At 45.0% G+C, this 21,142-nt stretch overlaps 1 protein-coding gene across 3 annotated transcripts; it reads right to left on the reverse strand.

Annotated features, from left to right (window-relative positions):
- Positions 1–1,076: 1,076 nt before the first annotated feature.
- On the reverse strand, positions 1,077–17,812 carry zfc3h1 (zinc finger C3H1-type containing). Of its 3 annotated transcripts, none has more exons than XM_028987231.1 (35): positions 17,148–17,812; positions 16,253–16,684; positions 16,076–16,149; positions 15,692–15,992; positions 15,099–15,319; positions 14,679–14,802; positions 14,492–14,586; positions 13,730–13,927; positions 13,380–13,547; positions 12,619–12,762; positions 12,443–12,546; positions 12,215–12,352; positions 11,707–11,881; positions 11,501–11,632; positions 9,480–10,088; positions 9,266–9,381; positions 9,041–9,172; positions 8,685–8,806; positions 8,486–8,587; positions 8,227–8,352; positions 7,311–7,488; positions 7,009–7,195; positions 6,744–6,929; positions 6,399–6,636; positions 6,173–6,278; positions 4,986–5,184; positions 4,317–4,411; positions 4,140–4,235; positions 3,918–4,022; positions 3,617–3,782; positions 2,915–3,015; positions 2,572–2,673; positions 2,217–2,256; positions 1,863–1,925; positions 1,077–1,690 (listed from the first exon to the last, which is right to left on the reverse strand). In XM_028987231.1, exons 1-35 carry the CDS (start codon positions 17,650–17,652, stop codon positions 1,553–1,555), a joined length of 6,018 nt encoding a protein of 2,005 aa, XP_028843064.1. In that variant the 5' UTR covers positions 17,653–17,812; the 3' UTR covers positions 1,077–1,552. The 3 variants fall into 3 exon arrangements, 2 of the variants coding, with proteins under 2 accessions (XP_028843064.1, XP_028843063.1); XM_028987230.1 differs by having other exon boundaries at positions 15,099–15,322; XR_003750360.1 differs by having other exon boundaries at positions 1,607–1,690; positions 1,863–2,256; positions 15,099–15,322.
- Positions 17,813–21,142: the final 3,330 nt, after the last annotated feature.

Here is a 21,142-nt window from a genome sequence, read left to right on the forward strand (position 1 = left end):
GGTTCTGTTGAGCTGTACATCGCACTCGTTGGTTTAGTTACTTAAGTAATCACAGTGTAAATAAATACACTATTTTACTTGGTTATCTTCCCCACCTTCCACCAAACTGTTCACCCCCTAGACTGTAATTTTTTTTTTTTGTAATAATTGTTCGGCAATGTCTCAGCATTCACTTCAGTCCAGAATCGCGTTGAACTTTTGCGAAGATCTTGAAAAGATAATGGGACGGGCTGACCATGAAATCTTAATTGGGTTAAAGTTCATGTGTTTGCATGTCAAGTTTCATATGTGCTCTAACCACAGCACCATTCTTATGAATCACATACTTTTACTTTAAAAGCAAAAAATTCTCTTGCGTGTTGTATTGGAGGGGGTCCCAGTGCACATGCACCTGTTATAGTATATGGTAAAAACCTACGTGCCCCAAAAGAACAGCAAATGTCACATGACCTTTTGGTCAAGGTAAGTGAGAGAGATAATATTTTTTTAACACTTTAATGCTGATTATACACTGAACTCACAGTCTTTATAATGTTAATTTTTCATGTTTTTATAAAAGTGTACACAACCACAAACACAATAAAGACACAGAACAAAAAGCATTCATTATAAAATAATTTAATATAAACATTTCAGTTCCGATACAAAAGGGTGAAAGGTGTATCATTCTTGGATTCTCTTCAATACGTTTTAAATCAGTGTATATAGAGTTTATAGATTTAATCTGAAAAAAAAAAAAAAAAAAAAAAACTAAAAATTGCACATGAACATACTGAGGCATCCTGGATTACTGACGTCAGTGTAATCTTGCAGCTGCAGGGAGTGGTTAACCACCCAAATTTGGCAGTCTTTGTAGCAGTCTCAAAAATATACCATGGACATAGATGAGCCAAATGTAATACTTCCAGGCAGCCAGTGTCTTAACTTGGCATTGAAAATTTAGCTCGGCTTTCCTGATCATTTAATACATTGAAATAAGGACGTCAATCTAGTTCCCTCTATGAGACATGGGGAACATGACAAATGCATAACTGGAAAAAGGAAAAAATGGTTTAGATCATTTGTGTGTGTGTGTGTTTTTTTTTTTTTTTTTTATACTCAAGAACGCCACAGTTCATCAATTCCAGGTAAAAGAAAACAAATAAAAACAAATTAAAAAGTGACAAGTACGAAATGAAAAGGGAGACACAGATTACAAAGAGGAGAGGGTGGAGGGTGGGGACGGGGAGAAAGCAACAGGGTGCAGGTGGCAAATTTCCAATACTTACGTATATGACGTGAGGCTGATAAAAGACATGAGAGCACGTGCAGCGGACGCTCCTTGCTGGGCCCGATGAGAACACTGCTTTGGGAGGTCTGACGTGTGGCCAGGTTCACCTCACTAATCTACTTTTTTTTTTTTTTTTTTCATTGGGAGGGTGATTGGGCTGGGGACGATGAGTGAATATTCGTCCTACATTTTAAATTCTAATTTTTTTTTTTTATCTTTATTAGTGTTAGACAAGGGGTGGGGCAGTATGGTAACTGCAGCTGGAGGGCGGGGCGGGGATGGTCACTGCTCCAATCCTTCTGCTCTGCTTGAGCCTAAGCTTAGCGGCTCACTCAGACTCACTCCCAGCTCTTGGGACTTGTCAACAAGTTTTTTCAGTGAATCAGTTTTACCTCCTGCAGTGGCTTCAAACAGCAGATGCTGTGGAGGAAGATCAAATGGGGAAAGAGAGGCAGATAAGGGGGGAGGTTGTGGAAAAGGGATCAGAAGGAACACAGGAAAAGCATTTTAGAAGAGATTAGCTGTGCAGATGCGTGTGTGTGTGTGTGTGTGTGTGTGTGTGTGTAATAGATATAAAAGAGGTTTGAATTACATCTTTCCACAGAGAGGCACACAGAGGCAGTTTCTGGAGAGCTTTCTGATAGAGCCGCCGGACCTGGAGACACACACAGAAGAAAAAACACACGGGAAACACCACACCAGGTGGTGCCCAGTCAGTTTCGGTGACCAGAGGAATGACACAAATGAGTACTTCATGAAGGTAAATGACCCAAAAAACCTAAACCAAAAAAAAAAATGTTCCCTCTCACTTACCAAACCCTGCAGAGGAGACACAAGAAAAATCAACAAACACTAGGCAGAGTGAGAGGACAGGATGATAACAAGGTGGTCGGCACCGGGGGATGGCCAAAGAAATATGTTAAAAGTGCCATCTCCTCAAACTCACCTCAGATCTTCCCTTCTGCTCCCTCTCAACAGCTATAGCTCTGCCAGGAAACAGAGTGAAACGCAGGGGATCAATCTGAGCACAGTCATCCCTGACACCACCTGGCTGGACCACCACAGCCCATATCTCACACACACACACACACACACACACACACACACACACACACACACACACACAACGCTGGCATTACAGTGGCATGCAACAAAGCCAGTCACTGCCAACACTCACTATAACAACATTCTTCAGAACGCCTGCAGACCCTCAAATACTGCCTAAAGTGTCCCGTGTTGGTGGTTATGGACCTTAATCTGATCATTATTGCGTACGAAAAAGTCATCAGAACAGCGCTTACATCTTCCAGCCGGCGAGGCAGCTCGGTTGACTCCCACACAACATTCTGGCCTGCAGCCTCAAGTGCTCTATGTTGCCGTCCCATCGTTCCCTCTGCATCAACCTACACAAGGACAGTAAGACTGACACTCAAATCAGACCAGATCAAAGCAGACAAGACGGCGGAGGAGCCCTCAGACCAGGACACATCATAAAACGTCACAGCATACAAATATCCTAATAATTACAATCACACTGCATAATATTAATCCATTTCGCATTCCATTTCTTTCGATTCAGTCTCGACGAACCTGGATAAATTGAATGCACGGTGAACTTGGGTGGCACGGTGTGTGCCGGCATACCTTATAGCCAGTTCAGTGTTGGAGAGCATGGAGTTTCTGAGCCGCTCAAGGACCAGTGAGTGCTGGGATTCAGGCAAACAACTCAGATAGAAAGACACCACCTGCACGGGCACAACAGGAGGTTGGAGGCAGACTTGAGGAGGACTAAAGCAGGCAGAGCTTCATTATTACAGCTTCACTACAAGCCAATCGAAAGGAGGGCAGGATCATGACGTCCCCACCGGAACTGTGTCACTGCTGGCGTCTCAGTACATAGTAATTCTCAAACAATCATGCAACAGGGTTCTTACACATTTATAGAAAAAAAACATTTCCAGGACTTTAAAGCCTGATTTAAAGAAGCAGCCCGAGCAAAAGCGGCCTCCATCAGGTTCTGGCGTAGACCATCAGTTGTAATTAACACGACTTTTACAAAGGGGACGCGCTGTTGCAGGGGACACAGTAGCACGTGACGCGGTTCACGACATGAAGCCATCAAAAATACTCTAGATCTGCGCTAGATTTAAACGTCTCTCACGCAGTCTTACAGGAACTATGTACTTCATTATACATTCATGTGTCGATTAGATTTCAAGGACTTCCTTAACTTTATATGTTTAGTTCCCAGGTTTTTAATGACCCCCAGGTTTTAATAACCTCCATGCAGCCACCTTTTCCAGACCAAACGTGCACCCCGGCTTCGACGGTGAAAATGAAAAGTACCTGGTTGTGGAAGGTGAAGCAGCTCCAATAGCGCGCTGAGCTGTACGGGACCGTAAGCCTGGTTGGCACGGAGACCAGGCAGCGTTTCACCAAGTCGCCGAACGAGCGAAGGTCCCGAGCTGCCGGCTGTGGCCCCATAACCCTGCTGCTGGTAAAGAGGAGATAACTGGAGGGAGAGAACAGGAGGAGTTAGAACCGGAGGAAGATGGTGCAGAGCACCCGTCGTTCGACACGTCGTTTCTTCAAAACGCTGGTCACGTACCGGTCACGTACCAACAGCGCACGGCACTCAGATACTCACTCCAGCCAGAGCTTTCGCACCGCGCCCAGGTCCAGAACGCTGCCCAAGGCCCTTTCGAAGGCAGCCGCCGCCTCCGGAACGCCACCGTGCAACACCTGCCACAGACTGCAAGACAAGATTTCAGCAAATTCAACTCACCGTCCACCGCCGGTCCTTCTCAGGAGTAAAAATACACCGCGGCCCAGGCCTGGCGAGATGCTGCCGGTGGAGGCATCAACCCACCAGTGGATCAGGCTGAGATGTGGCACCTGCTCCTCCAGCGGCTCCTTGACGCGGGGCGCTCGGAGGTCGTGCTGCGTAGAGAAGCCCAGGATGTGGCTGTCAAGAGAAGAGCGGGGTCACGCTCGGGTCGCCCAACAGAGGGGAGGAGCAAGAACTGATCAGCGGGGAGAAACGTACCGCAGGACATCCACCGGGTCCAGGTCCGTCTGGTCCGTCTCTACCAGCGACAGCATGAATTCCTGAAACAAGGGCCTGATTGTGCCGGTGCACTCCTACACGGTGGAAAACACACTGGGGTGTTAAACTAGATACACTGAACTACCAGTAGTACTGGGACGTTTACCAGTCAGCAAGCATGCATCAACTACAGAAATAAAGCCGAAATTAAATGTTCTTCCATATTCCGTCTCTCGTTAATGTCAGCGCTCATGCTGAAAAGTGAACCATTTAGCGGGTGACTAATTCATCAAGCAGCGAACTCTGGCGTTCTGTACGCTTCATACGAGTCACACACTTTGCTAATTTTGCAAATGAGATGCACTTTATCCCTCATGGTTACGCGGTTACGGGGCAGGTGCTGATGGGTCCGGACGGATAGATGTGGAGCATCCACAGAGCGTCTAGTCAGGTTTTAGTGCAATTTCTGTTGGACAAAGACATGTTCATGCAGTTTCACACAATAATTTGATTATTATTATACGTTTTGTAAGCACAGATGGCCTGGCTCCAACTCAGCCTACATGTAAAGATCATTATAGAAAATGTTTCTTTCTTGCTTCATCAATTTATTTGGAAATAGTTCCACAAATGTAATGTTTCAGATCTACAGCTTTTTTTTTGTTTCACCTGAGCACAGAGGAGCTTGCACATGTTGTAGAAGATCTCAGCATTGCAGGGGTCCTCCCTCAGCGCCCTCTGCCACACCTGGATGGCCCGATCTGCGTGGCCAGCATGAAGGTGCAGTTCCGCAAGTATCTCCAGCAGAGGGCAGCACCCAGGGAGCAGAGACAGCAGAGACTCACAGTATATGGCCGCTTCTTCACGTCTGAAGGAAGAAAAACAAAGATCTCCACCATCACATGCCAATGTTAAAGAATGAGTTGGAGGACTTGCCCCTTTCTGCCACACGCAATGTGAAACAACGGACCCTCAATTTAGTTTGGCAGCACATGAAGTCATCCTGTTGACACCCCCAAAGCATCCATTTGCAGGACGTGCCATTGTGCCATTGGCACAATGTGCCTCTCATTTAAAAACAGTGTTCTACGCCCCTAGCCAAAGTAAACCATGCCAATAACTGGGTTGTTCATGTCATGGGCTACATCCAGGAATTCCAGAGTCCTCTGAGGTAGTAAATGAGGTATCGGTACATGATTTAAAAAACCATGATGGTATAAACAGGAAGATTCCTTGAGGTCTAAGACGTTGCTTGCCAAAACAAATTCTTTAAGTCACATATGTCAACCTCTTAGCCCATGGCCCACATACCACAAGATCACTTTATGTAGATCCATTATTATGGCCGGCGATATGACTCACAGCTGACACACAAACTACAGATCCCATAATGCAGTGCTTCAGCCTTTTTACACTGCTGAATTTTCCACGTTGAAATCAAATGGGTTGTGAATCAAAGCGCACACAGCATTTTGGGATATGTGGTTTGTGTGTTATCAGTGCTTCATGTCACCGGGCCATAATAATAGATCTATAGAATGTGATCTCACGGGATGTGGCCCGCTGGGACACGACTTTGACACCCCTGTTTTAAGAGATCAACAAGAACATGAGGGTTCCTCACTACTGAGCCTATTTGTTCTGTTTGGGGGGGATCAAGTGAACAGCCTGGCTGAGTAGAAGTGCAGTTTTCAATTCTGTACTACATACACCATAATTTTTTTACATTGTTACAATGTAACCACGGCCCCTACATGCAGGCACATGTAGGTTGCTTCATGACAGAGTTCCAGATCTAGATCTGGTGAACTCCTTGTAACTGCTGAATGGAAAGGCCAGTTTGCAGCAGTACTCACCTGCCCAGCAGCCTGTAGAGGCAGATGAGGTTTGTGTGGAGTTGCAGAGAGGGAAGAACCCTGTTGCTTTCAGAGGCAGGTTCTTCTGTACAATGCTCAATGGCATCTACAGACACAAAAACGAGAAGACTTACACAGCGCAGATGTACCGCTTGTAAAGAAGCATAGAAGGTAAATGCATAAAGTCTTATTTAACGCTTCACAACTTCATGTCACATTCTTTTACCTTTAAACAGTGCGATGAGTTGGTCTGCTGGAGTGCGTAATCCCCGCTCTGAGCACCAGGGCAGTTGGACTGGGTCAGTGCAGACCACCCTGCCCGGTTTGGAGTCAGCTGGGTCATACAGATCCGGGGGTAGGTGGGAAAACTCCACCATGTGAATGTAGCACAGCCAGGCCAGTGCCCGGTCACCTGGTCTTAAGTGGTCACCTATGGTCTTACTGTCACTAGACCGCAAGGCATTCTGGTTGTAAAAATAAATAAATAAATAGAATATATTTGTAAATTAAATAGTGGATTCTCTGATTCGAAGTTGGTCACATGACTGCTTGCTTTGTATCTAGTTCTGACCTGCATAATGGAAAGGGCATTCTGCTGCTTGCCAGTGAAAAGACTGAGCTGTGCGCGGTAAAGCAGAGACTCCAGCAGATGGAAGGATCTCAGCTCAACGTCATCAGCTGTAGTGTCTAGCAGGTACTGCAGCAAACGTCCACACACACCATCCTTCCCATCGAAGGACCTCTCGATGTTCAGAAACTGCAGTGACAGAATTATACAAATTCTATAATACACCCAAAACGTTAAGAAAAGACGGTAAGTTAGCTGTGACACTCACAGTCCACCAGACATTGTAGTCAGGTGCATACTCCACTGCCATCTCACACATCTCCTGAACCTCCTCGCTGGAACCCCGGCGGGAGAACAGCTTGAGATAGTGGCACCACACCTCTGTGTTGTCACGGTTGTCCTCCAGAGCTCGAGACAGAGTATTTAATGTTGCATCCAGACAGTCTGTGGCAGAGCTGAAGGAAGAGACAGACACGCCAATCACAATATAGATACATCATGTGAATACAAGGTACCTGGTGAATACATGGAGGTGGTGAAAAGTAAATGTAAATGTAACCAGCAACTCACATATCTTTCTGGTTGAGGTATTTGAAGGCCAATTTTATCCAGAGCTGGACGTCTTTTGGGCTCTCCAGAACACTTGTTTCAAGGTTTGATATGTCGTCTGTCTCACTGTCAAAGTACCTCTTGTCATCCTGGGTGACACAGATGTCAAGGTCGGACCAGGATGTCTTAGAATGACTCTCTGTATAAAAAAAATATATATATATATATACACATATATACATACAGACATGCACACACAGAACAAGCTAATCGTCTGAAACCAACTCAGTGTATTTAGGTACCTAGAAGTGGTGAAGCGCTGAAGCTCAAACAGATATAAGTGACTTTAGATTTAGAATTAATTCTACATTAAAACACATTTTTTTTAGAACTTAGGGTTTGGCAATATGGTAAAAAAAAATATATATCACTATATACTGCTAATATCAAATGATTTGATATTTATCACATTTTTGTTTTACCAGACTGAAACCAAAGATACCAGAGATAATGAACAGTCTATTAACATTGGTTTACTTGGTAAAATAAGCCAATCAGGATGCTTTTTGTATAGCATGGGCTATATAAACAGGCAATACAAGCTGTGACCAACATATACTGGTTTCTTGAATACGACAGTGAGTTGGACTACATTTCAGTGGTCACCACAGTCACCAGATATCAAACCAAGAGAGCAACATTGATTTGATTGAATATGGACCAAAACCTGAGGAATGTTTCCAACATCTTGTCAACATCCATGCCATGAAGAATTAGTTCTGAAGGCAAAAGGGCATCCAACCTGGTACCTTATAGAGCAGCTGGTGAGTGTAAACTGGTTTATGCAAAATGAATACTGGCGCCACCAGGTGAAGCTGCAAAGCGATGTTTAGTGGTGATGGCCCATATTTCAAACATGTCCACAGGCATTTCTTACCAGAATGGACTTGACTGGCCTCCTCCAGAACCTCAGTCTCACTGTCAGACTCATCATCTGTAGGGCGTGGCCTCTGAGGCTCTGGCCTCCAGACCCTCTTCTCCTTGAAAGTGGTGAAAGGAGGTACTGCAAAGAGTACACGACAGGTTACAAATATACACATCCAGGGTTGATATGGGTCCAACACAAAGCAATAATTGCACACCAGCGTGTGTTAATGAGTACTCTACACGCCTGGAAGACATTCAGGGATTCTCACCATGGCTTTTGCTCTCGTTCACTTTGCTCACCAGAAGCACAGCTTTCTGGTCAGTTCCCATGCGGTCCTTATTAGCTCCAAACAGCTTTTTAATATACTTTTCTGCTCAAAAAAAAAAAAAAAAAAAGAAAAATCAGCTTAGGCATGTGCAATGAAAGAAAAGTGAAGCCGGAACTGAAGGACGGATGAGATCAGGCACCTGTAGCAAAGCTGATCTTCTCGGTGGTGCTGCTCTCTGAACAGCCAATCAGAGAGAGATTGTAAGAAAGGATATCCTGGAACAACTGGCTTCCAGTGAAAGTGCAGTTCCTCATGTGCTGCCTGAAAAACAACAAAGAACGCAGACAACGTAAACCTCTTAGCCGTATACATTTTTACAGTGCGATCTGCGTAGTTAGAAAATAATACAACCAGAATATACATATGTAAATAAAACTATAAATATAAAATCTACTGTAAACATCTAGAATTTGTGCAATCAGTCAGACAGAAGTATTGAAAAAATTAAAAGGTAAGTGGAACATATCCACCTTCAATGCATGCAGCAGGACTCACCACTGGCATTCATCATCATTGCATGTGCCCGTTAGGTCAAAACGGCAGAAACACTTTCTCGGCTCAATGATATTGCTGTAGGATACTGAACTAAGAGACAGTTTCTCCTTTGTGCGGAAATATGGGCTAAATCTGAGGGGAAAAAAAAGAGAAATACATATTTAGAAAGGTGACAATGACAATGATCTGAAAGTGACTGAAGAGGGATGAGTCAAAACTACTGACCTATAAGATTTGAAGACCAAAAGGGGGCTGTGATACGTCCCAAACGGGGCAGGTTTCATTTCCCCCAAACTTGTGGAAGCCGCCATGGGATCCACATCGACCTGGATGACCTGCATCTGAAGTACAGAGCAAGATACATTTTACAAAATCATACCAGAAGCACAATTCAATCTGGTAGGGTCACCTAACTCATTTTTGTGTGGACGAGTGGTACCTTTCCCGATGTCCCTCTCTGTCTCCTTGCACCCTGCAGAGCCTCGAGTTGGTCCTGGAGCAGCTGTTCCATGCTGGGCGACTGCATGTAGCGCATCCGCAGCTCCTCCACGCTGAGACCCAGGTAGAGCTCCGGCAGGGAGGAGGCACCAGGAGACGTCTCTGGCTTCTGTCCATCTTTGGACGGGGTGGAGGTGACTGCGGCCTCGGGGTGCTGCAGTTTTGGCTTTGTGAAGGCGCCAGACTCGCGGAAGGAGCGCCGCCGGGGTCCAGGGGCGGCAGCTGCTGGGGCAACAGACGCAGAGGGAGCGGCGGCGGCCGCCTGCTCCTCTTCGTCAGCATCAGTGTCCTCGGTGGCCAGGACGAGTTTGTCCTGCGTGAGGTCGTGCAGGGAGGGCTGGGGCAGGGGGAAGGCAGAGGTGGGGGGCGGAGGGACGGCGGTCCGCTGCTCTGCTTGCTGACGGAGGGCTTGTGCCTCCTTCAGCTTCTGGATCTTGAGCGCGTACTCCGACTCCAGCTGCTGCAGCCGCTGCTTCTGGGCAATGAGCTCGGCGAAGTGTCTTCCTGAAGCGGTGGACGGAGGGACGTCCAAACGCTGCAGTTTACTCACCTACACAGGAAGGAGGGGGAACGTGGTCGCTGAGGTACACTTACTTGTGATATTTAAGTGAATATCGCAGGGCTACACAATTTTACTTTAACTCGAGTTAAAGCTTAAAGAGAGGACTTTTTAGTCAAGTAAATTGTGTACATTTACGTTTACGGCGTTTATGAGACGCCCTTATCCAGAGTGACTTTCAATCAGTAGTTACAGGGACGGTCCCCCCTTGAGACACTCAGGGTTAAGTGTCTTGCTCAGGGACACAATGGTAGTAAGTGGGGTTTGAACCTGGGTCTTCTGGTTCAGAGGCGAGTGTGTTACCCACCACCACCACTCAAGTACATGGTTTGTGTACTTCATCCACCACTGGCAAAAAGTGGTGGCTTTGGAAAATAATAATTTAAGCGTACTGTGATTTATTCTTTTTTTTTTTTTGTTAAAAAAAAAAAAAAAAAAGTAAGAATATTGTGATATTTTAAAATCAAATTGCAAATGGCAGGAAACGTTCTGACCCTGTTTGCCCCTGAACGTCGCCTTGTGAATTTTACCCCTGTTGCTGTTTCGTTTTCCTGATCTCGCCTACAGTGCCGGATTAGACGACAACTAGAACCTGTGCGCTCCTGTGGCGACCAGCGCAGTCTTTGCTCTCAAGTACCACAATGCTCTGGCAAGCCGTTACAGCCCCCTTCCAACTGCACTCAGCCCAAACCCAGCTCTTCAGGGATCGATGCGACTGCGAACCCCAGCACAGCGCCTGACAGCGAGGTTTTGTGAAGGCGTGAGGTGACACGTGACAAAAGGGTCTTCTGTACCAGTGGCTAAAATCCTATACCTGCTCTTGCATGTATGTATTTGCATTTATACTTTTCTTATACATAGCATCAAAAAAAATGTGTGTGTGTGTGTGTGTGTGTATATATATATATATATATATATGTGTGTGTGTGCATGCGCGCACAGTGTTATCTTCATTTTACGTGTCAAAAAGGATTGGCGGCGTTAAAGGTTGCTGATCGCTGCACTAGAGAGTGCGCTGCTAACAACACAGGCCCTTTCTAAGGTCATTTCACTTGACCTGATCTTAATATTTGCCATCGCACTGAGCATGCATCCATTGAGGTACACTGCGTAATGCCACTACTAGCAAACTTTATTCCCCCTGACATTAAATGAACTAAATCTATGGTTCGTGTACTTTACTTTAACTAAAGTGACATTTATAATAATTAATTTCTTCCTCTTATTGACTCTTATTAAAAACAAACTGGGTGTAGTTAATTTGTTATGCCGTTTCCAACCTCCATCTGTAATTCCAGCCCGTATTATTTTCTTTACCTTAAGATTGTTTCCAAAAAACTAAATTTAATAAACTGGCATTCTCTCAGTAAACAGCGACCGAGCGTTCTAGCAGCTTCTCTTACAGAAAAATGCGAGGTGGTGGTTTTGCGCTTCAGGGGTCCACTCTGCACAGAGGCCTTGGCCTGGGCGAGGTCCCTCTCCAACTTCACAGCCTGGTGTCTCTTCAGGGTCACTCTGTGCTGCACACGATGCATCTATGGAAACAGGGACTCACAGCATGAGGTGACACGTGACACACGGGTCTTCTGAACCAGAACCAATCCTATACCTGCTCCTGCAGCTTCTTCAGGAGAACCCTGTTGGCGCTGACAATCTTCTCGGAGGTAAGCAACTGCTCTTTGAGCCTGGCCACCTTTGCCTCAGCTGCTTTAAGAGACTCTTTCTTCTTCAGCTCCTGCTGGATGAGATGCTTCAGGAGCCCGTCGTCCTTCTGCAACTGGGTCCTACACAGAGGAGATTAATCCAGCAACTCTGATTTAATCTCTCGTTCATTAATCTGCCTTAATTCCCAAAATGTAAGACCCGTGAACAAATTTCTACAACTTTTAAAGGCCTTAATTTAAGAAAACTAAATGTAATACTTGTTCAAGACTTTACCCTGTGACAGTGACCTTCACATTTATCTGTATTTTGTTTTACAGATACTGATCATATCAGAAATCTTTCTTGCAATATATTGTGTATTGGGGAATAGTCATGTGGAACATAACAAGATGGTATAATGGGTTCCTAGACACCTCAGCGATAGTACAGATAGGGACGACAATTCACACAACCTGTGTTTGTTGAGCTTGTCCTCAGCCTCAGCCAGCTGCAGTTCTGAGGTTCGCCCGACCACATCTTCTGTGTCGGAACCAGCTGGTGACGCCACTCCACGAACAGCATCTAACCTTGAAAGCCTCATCTTGTCACGACTGGAGACAGACAACAAAGTAAACATCTCTCATCATGCGGAGAAATAAAATGAAGATCGCAGCATAGAGAGGAGATTGGTTCCAAATTACCTAATTAATTCATCTCTGGGTAAGCGATGGTCCAACTTCTTCACCTCCAGAACCCGCATGGGGTTATTCTCCTTCTCTGATACAGATGCTTTAGGTTTAGCAGCCTGGGGATGGAAAGAATCCAATTCAGAAGAGTACTTTTTCAGCTCAATACAGATTTATCGTATCATTACTACCTCTGCCGTTCTCCTCGCCTCCTTTATCATGGACTCCAGACCCCCGAAAAAACAGTCAGCTGTGGTTGGAGAGCCGGAGGAATCGGCCTCAGAGTCGCTGTCAGAGTTATTCAGTTGCACTACAACTGATTTGTGTCGCGGCAACTACAAGAGAGACAAGGATGTTTAAAGCATGCAAAACACACAGGGAACAGAGGTTCATGTTTAAATATAACGTTAACACTAAATACTAGAGTTACCAATTAAAACATTTGAACTAATTGTAAAATTTGCTAAAAAGTATTTTCTGGTCTTGACTTTCCAGTTTGGTCATGCGTTCAATACTTCTTCCATGTGTCATTCTGTTTTGCTACACAAATCATTTACGAACAGCTATGGTTTAATTTCTTTGCTGGTGTGAATTGGATTGCTACGAGCAACGAAACCTTTAGAAATATATGTACTTAGAAAATTGGTGTTCAATACTTGTTTTACCCTCATGCTTGTTACAGATTTTAATTAGATGTTTGGGTCAATTAGAATAATAACTTTTTTTCTTTTTTTTTTTTTTTTTTGAAACCGGAAGACTCATTTAAAACAATATCATGACAACTGTAATGCAATCAGATACAATATGAACACATTCCAATTAAAAATGTCACTAGCCCCCCCAAAAAATCCCCCCAAAATGTGTATAAACAGGCTAGCAGGTCCTGAACATGAACCCAGCCTGACCCAATAAGGCAAGTTAATGTCTTTAGAGCAGGTTACAGACATCCTACCACGAGCGGGGGTCTCAGGACGGGGTGCCCTCGCGTGAACTTGCTGCTGCCGTGTCGAGGTTGGGGGATGACCGTGTTGAGGCTGACGGCAGCCAGGTTACTCCTGGGCACAGACTGGGGGGCGGGTTTCATCGGTGGAGAGGAAGGGGCGCTGTTCCGGGAGGATTCCTGAGGAGAGAAATCAAAACTGCAACTCAAGGACGCCCCTCCCAGCAGACTACACTGCAACGTTTGCTGCAACTTAAGGCTTAGCGCTTGTTTAACGCTAAATCCTGCCTCTCTCCCCTCTAGAACTAGGCTAAATGGTTTTGTTTCACCAAGTTCGGTAAATTGAAATGAAGCCCGGGCACCTCCGGTTTCACCGCTCGTCTGTTGGCTAAGGACTTGAGCAGCTCCTCTCTGAGCAGCATCTCCTCCTCTTCCTCCTCATTAGCAAACGGTGGCTTGGGCGGCTGCTCGGCCTCGTCCGGAGGAGGCAGTGGCGGTAGAGGTGGGGCGGGGACTGTAGCGAGGATGCCGAGCTGGTCCAGCTGCTGCTGGCCCAAGTCCTGCAGACCAGGACAGTTTGACATTTTCAAAAAAGTACATTTACTTTGACAATTTTACTAAATTCCTGGGCAGATAAACCTTTTCTAAACACTTTATTTTAAGGCATTCTTGTAAATGACAGAAATGTTGGTACAATAAAGTTAAGAAAACCACATTAAAAAACATTTTAACCTTAGTTTTAGCAATATTAACCTTCAGGCAACAATCAACCCAAAACATGACAGACCGACCAGCACGAGAATGAATGAATGAATGAATAAATAAACAGTAATGTGCATCTTAACATTTTGGCATAAATTGAATGGATGTATATCAGATTCATGCAATATGTAAAAGATTCACAGATCCAGACCCAGAAAATATTTAGTGTATAAGGACCCAAGATTTTGTTGATTTTATGACTAGAACCTTTCAGAGTGTATCTCATCTTTTCTAATTTTTGATTTTGCATCTAAAATATTTTAAAGTGAAAATCGATAACCAGCCCAACCAAAATGCATTATATGCACTAAAACTTGCATTTATTTTGGGCACTTTGCCACACATACAAACACACAACCTACCAGTTTCTGAGGAGACAAGCACACAAGATGAGATGACAGATGCATGAGATACGCCGAGGCCTCAGGAGAGAAGGGGTCGGGCAGGGGGGACAAGACTACGAAGAAGAAAAAATACATTTTAAAAAATAAAAAAATCCATAACAACTCAGATTTCAAACCTTACGAAGTCATGGCGAAAACCACTTACCAGGCGAACAGGTTTCACTGTCTGTGTCCATGGCAACTTCGTCATAATTGTCATATTGGTAAAGGCTCCCTGAGATGTCCAGACCCTGCTTGCTCAGTGACTTCCTGCTTTCAGTCTCTGAAGACTAAAACAAAGCAGCAGAGAATTCACTACAGTTATAAAAGTTAACAGTAAAAAAAGTTTGTACTACAGTTAAAATTACTACAGTTTTTACAAAGTGGCTCATGACTGACCGGAGCAATTAAGCCAGTACAAAAACGTCTCAAGCAACGAAGATGTCTGGACATTAGTCAAGCTAAAGCTCTGCTGTTACTGACTAAATAAGAAATGTGCATTAATTGTAACCCCATATGAATTCTTTAATTGGACATTAGTGAACATTTCCGCTCGGGCTCCAGCGATGGCGATGTGAAGTCTGACCTTGCTGCGGGTGTGGTGCTTGGCCCCCACCAGCTTCATGAAGCGCTTGTACTGCTCGTCCTGATTTGACAAATCACGGATCTTCCGGATCTCGTCCTCCCGTCTTCTGCGCTCCTCATCCTCTTCCTCCTGGTGGAGCCGGAGCTCCTCTTGCTCCCTGTCCTGCTCCAGCTTCCACGTACGCAGCTGCTGCTTGCGCCACGCCTGCTTCGCCACAGAGCCTGCTGGGATACAAGTGGTACAGCGCACATTGATGTCCCTGCCCATGATCACATTTCAGATGAAAATGTCAGCAAATTACAATCAGAAAACAGCATATTGTTCCAAACAAAAATATAATTCATTAGTATAATTCAAAGTGGACACTGATGCTGCAAAACAATTTTTACACAACTCAGGCTTTTATGAAGCTTTCAGATGCGTCTCAGAAACGTTGCCAGCTTCAATCTACCAAATCTCAGCATCAAAAAGCCGGCAATATAATTTTTTATTATTATTTATTAATAATTACAGTTGTACGTGACCCTTATTATGTCAAAGCGGGCACGTCACTAACATCCTGATCTGATCAGTGCAGGAGACAGACGTCTCACCTGGGCTGATGGTCTTTTTCCCCCGGTGGGGCTTGACCCCAGCTTTGTTCTTTTCAGCACCAGCCTTTCCTTTCTCTTGGGGTCGGGGGGCCAGCATGGCGCTTCTGGTCTTCTCGGCGGCTGAACGCGTGACCATCCTTGACCTCTCGGGCGGGCTGCTGCTGCTCTTGGCCCTGGTGATCTTTTCTTTACTCTCCTTCATCACCTGCTGCTCCTTCTGCTGCCACTTCCTGCTTGCTGACTGCAGGGCGAGCAGCCTCAGCTGCAGCTCCGACAGCTCATCGTCCTCGTCCTTCTCCCCCTGCAGACATCCCAAAGACAGTCAACAACATTCCTGCCTCCTTCCCGAGGCTACGAAGTGAAACGTGTTTAAAGGGTGGAAACCTTCACAGGAGCCTCCGCCAGGTCTTTCTCAGACACTGCAGATATGTTGAGGTCAGACTCCGACTCTTCATCTTCTGCTTAGCAAAATATATGTATTACGTTATTTGGCAGCTTTCACTTAGGAAATTAATAAATGTCTACAATGAGAGTTGAGAGACAAAAAGAAAAAAGACCAACCTAGAGCTGCTTCAGCTGGCCTGGTTTCACCTTCTTTGGTCGCAGGAAGAAGGACCATGTCGGTGTTGACGGCATCCCTCTCTGCTGGCGTCAGGAGCTTTCTCCTCAATGGCTTGATGCTAAAGGCTTGAAAGGCTTTCTTCTCCTGCTTCTCAGGCCAAGGCTGCAACTCGCCGGCTGCCTCCTTACCCGCATAATCCACCTCAGCCGCAGGCACCGGGAAAGCCGCGCTGCCCGACGCCGCGTCTTTCTCCAGAGAGTCGTCCTTGGGCTTGAGGGCCATCTTCTCCTCCTTGCGAATACATTCCAGCTCCAGCTGGATCTGCTTGTACTTCACGAGCAGATCCTCAAAGCTCTCGTCAACACCATTCTCAGGCTTGGCAGCGGTACCATACTGCAGCTTCCTCCCTGGGTTCCTGCCAAAGGCCTTTTCTGAGGAACGTTGTTAAAGAAACCATGCAGAGCTGATTCATATTAAATACAGATCACCAAATATGTATATCAACATATAATGGCTACCGTCTATTTGCTGATGTATTTTTTAGGACCTTATCAACTTTGAGTTTTATGTATTAATGCGTTAATGTGCCTCACTAGTCTAATTTCATATACGATTTACGTCGTTGGAGCTGCTCGTTGGTGCTCGATGACGCACTTCCGGTTTCTGCGCCATGACTGTTCCGTCGTATTATTACGATCATGCACCACCTCCAACCAATACTTATATATAACAACAACGTCATTATTTATGTATTCCTAATATAATAATTAGCTAACGCCCGTTCGTAAGCAGACAGATCGACGTAAAATATCAATCAGATACACATTCAGTAAATAATACAGTGTCCGACATGGTATGGACATGATGTATTATACAAGGTTTCAGGCCGGATACGTTTTCTCTGAGGAGAGTCCTTCCTGACAGGGTGGTTTTCCCCGAAAGGGTAGCGGCTTCCAGGCGGCCTGCCGACCTCCCGGCCTCCCCCGCCACCTCTGCCCCAGCTCCCTCGACCCCGCAGGCGGCCCAGGGTAACGTGGCTGCGCTCCCAGAAGCTGGATCTCGGGCTGGGCTCGCAGTCCTGGCCCGGGGGCGTTCGGTCGGGGCCGCTGGGTCCGATCTGAGGTCTGTGGCCGGGAGGGAACGGGCCGTGGAGGTGCGGTCCGCGATTCGGAAAGGGCATCAGGACCCGGAACCCGGCCGCCTGGGGTCTTGTCCGCGGCGGTCCCGGCGGTTTACGTTTACCCCTGGCGGGGTTCGGAATGCCGGGCCTCGTGTCCTGCTGTGTTAGCGGCGGCGGCGGCTGCTGGTGCTGTTTTTCCTCGGTCTCGTCGTCGCAAATTTCCCCGTCTTCCAGCTCGCTCTCCTCTCTCGGCGACCGACAGATTGAAGTCAACGCCATCACGCGACGTGTTTTTCAGCCGATTATGCGTCAAGTTTAAGCGAACAACCGTCATTAATGCCAAAGAAAACGCCGCTTCATTGCCGACAAGTTGAAGCCCTTCAAAGTGACGGTTGACTCTGCTGCAGCTCCTCTCGTCTGAGGAAATCCCGGGAAGTCTCGCGATGCTTCAGCAAGTCCCGTCAGCGTTACACGACTGAAGATGAAGAGTTGCTTCCATGTGATGCTTCCACCTTCCATGTGGCATCAGAGTTGATAAATACTGCTCTACCACACAAAATAGGGAAAATTAACCCTTGAAAAAAATACTAATGACCAGATTAGAAAAATCTGTCATTATAAAATGTCATTATACAACCTTATTTCAATCTTATTTCAAAATGTTTTACATCATATTTACATTTACATACACCCACAGCTAACAACACACCCCTTTACATACCCAGAACCAACCTGAGGATTGTGGGAGACAGGGCTGCCCCACAACCCAATGACTGTTTTGAAAAAAATAGACTTAAGACATTTCTTTTAAACAAAACCTTTGATCTACCTGCTCATGCTCAGATGTGCCTGTAACCCTCTGGGGTCCTGTGATAAAAAGGGTACTATAAATAATATATAATACTATATTATTATTAATATTTATCAGTTTCATAGCCTAGAACTGGGCTGCATGGTCCAAATATATGACAAAGTTGGAAAATGTAGCTTGAATGTAATCTACTTGATCAATAAAACACATTTTTTCTTTTATTAATTATTTGATGTGTGATGTATACTTTTTATCTTTACATATTCGTGTTCATGCCTCATGTTTCTATTTGAGGAATTATCTTTGGATAAGGCAGTTTATGTATGTCTCTTATTTTTACTAATTGACACCCATTATGTCACCACTGATTTGAATCCGGTCCTTATCTGATTAATCTGAGACTACCCTGGAGTAAATGGCATGACCATCTGAGTGAGTCCAGGTCCCATGTCTCTGACCTGAGCTCTTCGTCCTTTCCCTCGTAAAGCAAGTCTAATTATCCTGTGCTGTGGTAAAGCAAGGGGGTTTATAATTTATTATTAGTAGAGGGGATGAGAAAATGGTGCAATATACATTTTCTGGAGCTATTTTAGACAAATACAATTTAAACACACATTGAAACATGCATATTGTGCATATGTTAGAACAAATAGCACAGTTCTCAACATTAGTCAATAAGTCATTGTTCAGATTAGTTGAAGTTGAGTTTTATTGTAATTTCAGCAAACAGGAAACCTACAAAAAAACATGTAGAAAACAATGAAACAGACAGCACAAAGTGAAATGAATAAGAAATGTGCGAAACAAAATAGTGCAAATACTGCTGTGCAAAATGGACCAGTGCAACAATAGATAATACTCAATGTAACAGTGGTAGTGAGTGTGTGTGTGTGTCAGTCCAGAGTGGAAAGTCCCTGAGTGTTCAGGTGTCTGGTGGCCTGTAGGATGAAACTGTTGCAGAGTCTGGCAGTGAGGGCCCGAATGCTACCTTTTTCTGGATGGCAGGAGGGTGAAGAGTGCATATGAGGGGTGTGTAGAGTAATTCACAATGCTGGTGGCTTTCCTGGGGTAGCGTGTTTGGTAAATGTCCGTTATGGATGGAAGAGAGACTCTTCTTAACACATGACTGGCCTTTATTTTGCTCTAATTAATGCTTATGCCTGGCATGATATGCCTCGGGACCATTCCCCTTCTCTTCTTACTCAGGTTGGGATGCAGGAGACATTAATTAAACGGCCCAGCATACATAACTTGATGCTTCTGCAACTCTGCATACCGCAGGTTCTGAATCCGTCACAAACAATTCCTTCCATATTAAAAACTTTTCCTTCTGTCTCTCTTTCTCTCTGGGTGTGGGGGTGCTTTGCGAAACTCTCTCTCCGTGTGAATGCGTGTGTGTGTTGGTGTCTGCGTGTGTTGACCTTGAATATTCTGCTGGTCCCAGGCCTTGCTCTCTCCCCCGTCTACCCAAGGCTGAACCAATAATAAAAATTCCACTAAAAACTGTCCACACGCCAGCCTCCCCCCTTTTTCCACGCGCCTGCTCTCTGGCTCTCTCTACCACATAAACATAAAAGTAGGACTAATTTGTACACTTTGTTGGGTGACAGACATATTTTTTACCAGTCTGCCTCACCAGACGTGGTTTTGAACAGGAAGTGCTCAGTCACCCTCCTGAAGGGGACATGCCTTGCTAAATGCCAAAAGCTTCCTCTTCAAGCAGAAGTGAAGTGAAGTGATTGTCACATGTGATACAAAAAAGCACAGCACACGATGCACACAGTGAAATTTGCCCTCTGCATTTAACCCATCACCCTGAGTGAGCAGTGGGCAGCCATGGGTGCATTCACAGCATTTACCAGACACCCTTATCCAGAGTGACTTACAATCAGTAATTACAGTGACAGTCCCCCCCTGGAGCAACTTAGGGTTAAGTGTCTTGCTCAGGGACACAATGGTAGTAAGTGAGATTTGAACCTGGGTCTTCTGGTTCATAGCCAGTGTGGACGCTGACCAATATATAATCATACAGAATTAATACATACAAGAACAAACCTGTATTAACACAGTTAAGACATGTATGCACTGTAAACAATTAGAAAATTTCCCGTCTATAACTATCAAAGTAGAAAATAAATATTAGTCTGAAGTGATCAAGGCTTGTCTTTTTCAGAAAGTCCCTGTTCTGAAACAAATTTATTTACAGTAATCCAATGCCAATCATACTTGCAGAAAAGGATTTCATGTATTGTGCCAAATGTGCCAGAATATTGATTTTATAACCTCTGAAAAAAGAGAAAGAACACAACGACTGAATCAAAAGTACTGTTTTATTTCTATATTTATTTTAAGTCAAATACCATGTATTTCTACAAGGTAACTATTAACAGTATAACTCCTTCCTTCAATTTGTCTCCAAATATATAAAGTATCATGATCATGTCAGCGCAATGGGAATCTTGCTTAATCCGCTCATTTTATTTGAAAGAGCATTAAAATGCTCCTTTCCATTAGATGAAACCAAGTGAAATAACAGACGTTTAGAGATGCCTTTGACCTATGTTTCTATCCACTCATAATTAAAAATGCACTACAGAAGACAAACCATATTGTATAAAGCAGGGCCACTCAAGATCATCAGAGACCTGTCACACCTGCTGAACGACAGCTGGAGGACACAGAGCAGGGACCAAACCAAGGTGACGTTGCTTCCCAAACTTGTCATTCTTTTGAACTCCTGACATCTCTCCAAATCAGCCATATCACTTCACACACCCAAAACCAATGAAAGGTTCTCATTTTTCACTTTTTAAAATAATGTACCTTACTGCTTCTGCTATCAGTACGGGCCACGATTCTTTGGGGCAGTGGTTGCCTAGTGGTTAAGGAAGCGGGCCCGTAATCAGAAGGTTGCCGGTTTGAAACCCACACTCTGTTCCCCGGGCGCCTGTCATGGTG

This window comes from Denticeps clupeoides, chromosome 7 (genome assembly GCF_900700375.1).
Source record: "Denticeps clupeoides chromosome 7, fDenClu1.1, whole genome shotgun sequence".
In the NCBI taxonomy this organism is placed as follows: domain Eukaryota; kingdom Metazoa; phylum Chordata; class Actinopteri; order Clupeiformes; family Denticipitidae; genus Denticeps; species Denticeps clupeoides.